This window comes from Rhinopithecus bieti, unplaced genomic scaffold, assembly GCF_001698545.2.
Source record: "Rhinopithecus bieti isolate Rb0 unplaced genomic scaffold, ASM169854v2 scaffold_33432, whole genome shotgun sequence".
Taxonomy (NCBI): Eukaryota; Metazoa; Chordata; class Mammalia; order Primates; family Cercopithecidae; genus Rhinopithecus; species Rhinopithecus bieti.
In genome coordinates this window covers 1,168,769-1,175,813 of record NW_016814481.1, presented here as the reverse complement: position 1 = coordinate 1,175,813, position 7,045 = coordinate 1,168,769, and the positions used below count along the sequence as shown (strand labels likewise).

Genomic DNA, 7,045 nt, shown 5'->3' with positions numbered 1-7,045 from the left:
CGTCTCAATAAAAAAAAAAAATAAAAAATAATAATAATAATAATAATAATAATTGTAAAGAAATTAAGAAACATTAAAATATGTTTTTATATAGACTAAGTATTATTGCTCTAAACCTAATAAAACGGAGCAATGGGATAGGATAAAAGCTAACAGAGAGAGGTAGTCAGGAAGTACCTCCTGGAAGTGGTAACATTTGTAACAAGATGTTAAGGGGATAGGTGCTAAGTATTCCCCCACATTCCAGGGTGAAGTACCCAGCAGGGCACTGGGTCAGTTATCTATGGCTGCATAAACAATTACCCCAAAACGTAGTGACTTTAAACAACCATAAGCATTTATTATCTCACAGTTTCTGTGGTTCAGGAATCTGAGAGCAGCTTAGCTGGGTAGTTCTAGCTTGAGATCTCTTGTGTGATTGTAGTCAAGATGTTGCCTGGGACTGCAAGTCATCTATCTGCAGGCTTGACTGGGGCTAGAGGATCTGCTTCCAAGATGATACACTCACATGGCTGTTGGTGAGAGGCCTCAGTTCCTTGCCATGTGAGCCTCTCCAAAGGGATGATTGGGCATCTTCACAACATGGCAGAGGCAAAGATAGAAGCCACCATGCTTCTATGATCTAGCCTCACGACTCGCAAAGGATGGTCTCCACTATACAGTATTCTATTTATCACACGGACCAGCTCTGAGTCATTGTGGGAAGAGACTACACAAGAGTGTGAATATGAGAACGTAACAGTCATGGGGAAGCCATCTTGAAGGCTGACTACCACAGTCATCTCTGCAGAACTTACAGCACCTGAGAGTCATATGAGCCATATATGCAGACCCTGAGCTTCACATGAGGTTTTACAGAGAGTGACTCATGCCTGTAACCCCAGCTACTTGGGAGGTTGTCATAGGAGGATTGCTTGGACCCAAGAGCTCAAGGCTGCAGTGAGCTATGATTGCACCACTGCAGGGCAGCCTGGGTGACAAGCAAGAACCTATCTCAAAAAAAATTTTTTTTTAATTTTCTGGTTTCCTCTCATAAAAACTAACACTCAGACAATTCACAGTTCTCTGTGTGTCTCTTTGGGGGTTTGATTGAAAGGAGAAGGGATGGAAGGGGATGGAGGGGATTTCAAAACACACAAACACAGTTGAGTTTGAGGACGGGGATGAAGATGAGGTGGGGTTTGGATTAGAATTGGAGTTGGGATGGGGTGGGATGGGATGGAAAATGGGTTGGGGACAGGGGTGGATGTGGGTAAGGTCACAATGTGGTTAGAATGATGAACAGAGTCCTTGCCAGGTTTGGGAATGGGGAAGGAGTCGAGGCTGGGCTGCAGGAGAGAGGGTGATAAAGTTGGATTGGAGAGTGGATGCGAGATTGTATGTGGAGGTGAGGACAGGACTGTGCTTTTGGAGGAGACGTGGCCCTGAAGAAGGGAATGGGATTGGTTGGTCATATATGTAGACCCAGGGCTTGAGGGTCACATTAGGACCATAAATTGGAGATGAGGCAGTGAAACAACACAGCCCAGTTCACCTCCTACCTCGTGCAAGTCCCACCATGTTTCTGGACCTCCCCGGTGGCCCCACTCTGGACCCAGAGATGAGGGATATACAGCCTTAGCCCTCACAGAATGGCCCCTGTCTAAGGTCACCTGGACCAGACCATCAGCGTATCTCAGGGATTTTGTGTTTTGGGCCCCTGGGATCTCTCATGGCCTCAGGGTCCCTGGTGGCAGTAAACCCAGGAAAACCTCAACAACCTCCAGTTTCATTTTCTTTTCATTTTTTAGAATTGGGGTCTTGCTACGCTGCCCAAGCTGGAGTGCAGCGGCTACTCACAGGAGCAGTCGCACTACTGATCAGCTCAGGAGTGTCCAGCTGCTCCACTTCCAACCTGGAAACCCATCCTCAGACACCTTAGGCAACCTGGTGGTCCCCTCCTCCCAAACGTCACCATATTGATGCCAAACTTAGTGCAGATGCCTGATCACATAGTTCACAATAGCCCAGAACTCCTGGGCTCAAGCCATCCTCCTGACTCAGCCTCCCAAGTAGCTGGGACTACAGACGTGTGCCACCACACACGGCCCAAACCTCTACTTTTTTTTTTTTTTTGGTAGCGATGGGGGCTTGCTATGTTGCCCCAGCTGGTCTCAAACTCCTGTCCTCAAGTAATCTTCCTGCCTTGGCCTCCCAAAATATCGAGACTACAGACGCACACCACTGTGGCTGGCCCAAACCTCCACTTTTACAGCCACTTATCAGACTCTTGTTGAACCCTGTGCCATGCCTTGGGTTTGAGATCCAAGTCTAAATAAAACCTGGGCTTTGGGTGGAAAGGTGAGGAGATTGGGAGCCCACAGTCCACTCCCAGTTTCTCAAGCACCAGCTTTTGTGACTCAGGGACTTTGCCCCCAACATTTCTCTCCTGGACTTCTCTTCTTAAGAAACGTCTACTCATCCCTCAAGTTCCACCCCAAAATCCCTTCCTCTAATTGAGCCCTCAATCCCCCAAGGATTTGGCCAGTCTCCTGACCCTTCCTCTCTCAGCCCTGCTCACCAAGACTGTGCCCAAACCCGACTCCACCATCAGACTGACAGGTCCTCCTGGGCAGGGTGTGGGTTCCACAGTGCCCGGCATGGGTTGGGTACAGAGGAGACTGTATATCTACAATGCCCAGCCAATGCCCCCTGGAGACCCTTTTCTCTGCATTCCCCCAGGTCATGCTCCAAAAAGTCCTCTTACCTGGCTTGGGAGGAAGGTCCTTGTAGGGAGGTGCCATGTTCTCATAGTCCTCCTCCTGCTCCTCTTCCTCCTCCTCCTCCTCCTCCTCCATGGTCCCTTCCAGGGAAAGGCAAGTCAGCGCCCAGCCATTCCCTCCTCCCTTCATCCCTCAAGCCCTGGTCTCTGCCTCAGCTGCCCCATGGTGGGGATTCTGTACCCTGGGTCCTGATCACACCCAGGCCCCAGCCCCAGCCTGGCCGGGGCCTTACCTGGTGGGTCCGGGTACCCAGTGATGGAATACAGATTATGCATGTCTAACACAAGGAACGTGACAAGTGGCAGCCAGGGCTTGGCAACCTCTGTCCCCTGTCTCTCCTACTCAGGCATCTGGGGGCTCTCTCAGTTCCCTTTTCCTTTCAAAGTCAAATACATGCAAATTCGTCTTGATGGGAAGCCCTCAGACCTCACACGTGCTCACACAAACAGACACACACACACACACACACACACACACATAGAGCCTTTCTCCCCACTTTGGATTCACGCACAGAAGGAACAATGACAACTGGCCTGGCGTGGTGGCTCACGCCTGGAATCCCAGCACCTTTGGACACTGAGGTGGGTGGATCACTTAAGGCCAGCAGTGTGACACCAGCTTGGCCAAGATGGTGAAACCCCCTCTCTACTAAAAATACAAAAATTAGCCAGGCATGGTGGCAGGTGCCTGTAATCCCAGCTACTCAGGAGGCTGAGGCAGGAGAATCGCTTGAACCTGGGAGGCAGAGGTCGCAGTGAGCCGAGATCGCTCCACTGCACTCTAGCCTGAGTGACAGAGTGAGACTCTGTCTAAATTAATTAATTAATTTTTTAAAAATTAAATATAAATTAATTAATTAAGGATCTTAAGAGGGATGGGTTATCCTGCATTACCTAGGTGGGCCTTAAATGGCATTACAAGCGTCCTTGTAGAAGGGAAGCAGAAGGAGATTTGACACAAAAAAAGGCAATGTGGTCACTAAAGTTATGCACTATTCTGCTGGCTTTGAAGATGCAAGAAGGAGTCGTGTGCCAAAGAATGCAACTGCAGAGGCTGGAAACAGCAAGAAAATTGATTCTTTTTTTTTTTTTTTTGACAGAATCTCACTCTGTTGCCTAGGCTGGAATGCAGTAGCGCGATCTTGGCTCACTGCAACATCCACCTCCCGGGTTCACGCCATTCTTCTGCCTCAGCCTCCCAAGTAGTGGGACTACAGGCGCCTGCCACCACACTCGGCTAATTTTTTGTATTTTTAGTAGAGATGGGGTTTCACTATGTTAGCCAGGATGGTCTGGATCTCCTGACCTCGTGATCCACCCGCCTCCGCCTCCCAAAGTGCTGGGATTAGAGGTGTGAGCCACCACGCCCAGCCAGAAAATGGATTCTTACACTGCAGCCTCTTGAAGCAGCATGGCCCAGCCCACGAACTCCTGGGTCTCAGCAGTGAGACTGATGTTGGTCTCCTGACCTCCAGAACTATAAAATAATCTGGCCAGGAACAGTGGCTCACACCTGTAATCCCAATACTTTGGGAGGACGAGGTGGGTGCATCACCTGAGGTCAGGAGTTCAAGACCAGCCTGGCCAACATGGTGAAACCCCATCTCTACTAAAAATACAAAATTAGCCAGATATGGTGGCACGCACCTGTAATCCCAGCTACTCAGGAGGCTGAGGCAGGAGAATCACTTGAACCCGAGAGGTAGAGGTTGCAGTGAACCAAGATCACATCATTGCACTCCAGCCTGGGCAACAAGAATGAAACTCCATCTCAAAAAAATAAAATAATCCATATAAACTAATCCATTTCTGGCTGGACGAGGTGGCTCACGCCTGTAATCCCAACACTTTAGGAGGCTGAAACGGTGGATCACTTGAGGTCAGGCATTCGAAACCAGCCTGGCCAACTTGGTGAAACTCCATCCCTACTAAAAATACAAAAAAAAAAAGAATAGCTGGGCGTGATGGTGGGCACCTGTAATCCCGGCCGGCACCTGTAATCCCAGCTACTCGGGTGGCTGAGGCAGGAGAATTGCTTGAATCCGGGAGGCGGAGGCTGCAGTGAGCCAAGATCTTACCACTGCATTCCAGCCTGGGCCAAAGAGCAAGACTCTATCTCAAAATAATAATAATAATAGTCCATTTCCGTTGTTCTGAGTCACTCAACGTATGGGAAATTTTTTAGAGTCACCATAGGAAACTAATATGTACCCCAAGGGGCAAGACCCCAATTTCCCTTTGTAGGGGTTTTTACTCAAAGTAAGAGGAAATGCAACTCAAATTGGCTTCAACAACAAGGAACATTCATCAGGTCCATGGGAAACATTAGGTTGGGTTTCCATAACTGAGGCTCAGAACAAGAGTGTCTCAAACAAAATAGAATGTATTTCTTACCTAACAGGCTCAGTATAAGCAAGTGAGGGTCTCCACAAATAGAAAAACCTTCCCCCACACCGCACATGGGCAATGGGGTAGCCCCAGTCTTAATTGAGGTAGGAAGGTAGGAAGGCGGCAGCAGATTAACCTCCCTTTCCATTCAAAGCTGACTCTAGTGGCTGGGCTTTCCCCTGTTCCATGGCCTGATGTCATAGAGCCTTCCCAACCTGTAGGAGGGCAAATGTGACTGTACCCATTCTAGAGATGGGAAAATGGAGACCTGTCTGAGAAGGAAGAAAGAGCCCGTCTGTTCAGCCAACATCTGTTAAGCATATACAGGGCTAATCAGACTCCAGATGGATGGGGGTGGGGAACAGATCCAAACAAACATAGGAGGATAGAAGAAGGGGAAATGTAACAGGGGGAGGGACAGGTAAATAGGTCAAAAGGACTGACGGTGTATCTGCCCATCAAGAGCACTTTTTGGGCTGAGCATGGTGGCTCATGCCTATAATCCCAGCACTTTGGCAGGCCGAGGCAGGAGGATCTCTTGAGGCCAGGAACTTGAGACCATCCTGGGCAACAAAGTGAGACCCCAACTACACAAAAAAGAAAATGTTTTAGGCCGGGCACGGTGGTTCACACCTGTAATCCCAGCATTTTGGGAGGCCGAGGCGGGCCTATCACCTGAAGTCAGGAGTTCAAGATCAGCCTGGCCAACATAGTGAAACCCCGTCTCTACTAAAAAATACAAAAATTAGCAGGGTGTGGTGGCAGGTGCCTTAATCCCAGCTACTTGGGAGGCAGAGGCAAGAGAATCGTTTGAACCCAGGAGGCGGAGGTTGCAGTGAGCCAAGATCGAGCCATTGCACTCAAGCCTGGGGGACAAGAACAAGACTTCTCTCAAAAAAAATTTTTTTTAATTAGCTGGGCAAGGTGGTGCACACCCGTAGATCAAGCTACTTGGGAGGCTGAGGTGGGAGGATCGCTTGAGTCCAGGAGATTGAGGCTGCAGTGAGCTGTGATCACACCACTGCACTCCAGCCTGGGCAACAGAGCAAAACTCTGTCTCCAAAAAAAAAAAAAAAAAGGCACTGTTAGAAGTGAGGGGACCTTCCTACAATAAAGGCTGGGTGGTCTCATGGTACAGGGCTGATAGCTACATGGCCCATACCATCCCTCGGGACCTGGCACACAGTAGGTATTCAGGAACAGATGTTGGAATCCAGCCCCATTAACAGAAATAACAAGGCTATGAGCCCAGGCTGCCTCCAGCTTAGGCCCATTCTTGCTGTGTGACCTCGGGGGTGTAGAACAACATCTCTGAGCATTGGTCTCCTGATATGTCAAACGGATTCATTTGTTCATTCATCAATTCAACAGATAAGTACTGACCACCTACTCTGTGTTAGGCTCTAACACATAAGAACCAGAAACACACTGGTGAACAACAACAAAAAATTTTACCCATGGGAGCAGCAACAGGGAGAAAGAGAGTGAATAAAATAAATAATTCAACTATCTTAGAAGTTATGTTAGATAGTCATAAATAGAAAAAGAAGGAAAACACAGGTGCAGTGGCATGAGCCTACAGTCCCAGCTACTCAGGAGGCTGAGATGGGAGGAGTCCTCGAGCCTAGGAGTTTGAGGCTGCAGTGCATTATGGTCAGCCTGTGAATAGCTACTACACTCCAGCCTGGGCAACATAGTGAGACCCCATCTCTAAAAACAAGAAAAGAAAAAGAAGTAGATGGCCAGGCACAGTGGCTCATGCCTGTAATCCCAGCACTTTGGGAGGCCACAGCCAGGGGATCACCTGAGGTCAGGAGTTCGAGACTGGCCTGGCCAACATGGTGAAGCCCTGTCCCTACTACAAATACAAAAATGAGCTGGGCAGGCCAGGCGCGG

The 7,045-nt window shown here is 48.9% G+C and overlaps 1 protein-coding gene across 1 annotated transcript in view; it reads right to left on the bottom strand.

Moving 5' to 3' along the window:
- CLEC17A (C-type lectin domain containing 17A) overlaps positions 1-3,092 on the bottom strand; it is a 23,083-nt gene extending 19,991 nt beyond the window's left edge. Inside the window, exons 1-2 of the mRNA XM_017851218.1 lie at positions 2,995-3,092; positions 2,747-2,842 (exon numbers count right to left, since the gene is read on the bottom strand). Of these exons, the coding sequence (XP_017706707.1) occupies positions 2,747-2,842; positions 2,995-3,037 (139 nt within the window). The 5' untranslated portion in view covers positions 3,038-3,092. The remainder of the gene's footprint in view (positions 1-2,746; positions 2,843-2,994) is intronic.
- Positions 3,093-7,045: the final 3,953 nt, after the last annotated feature.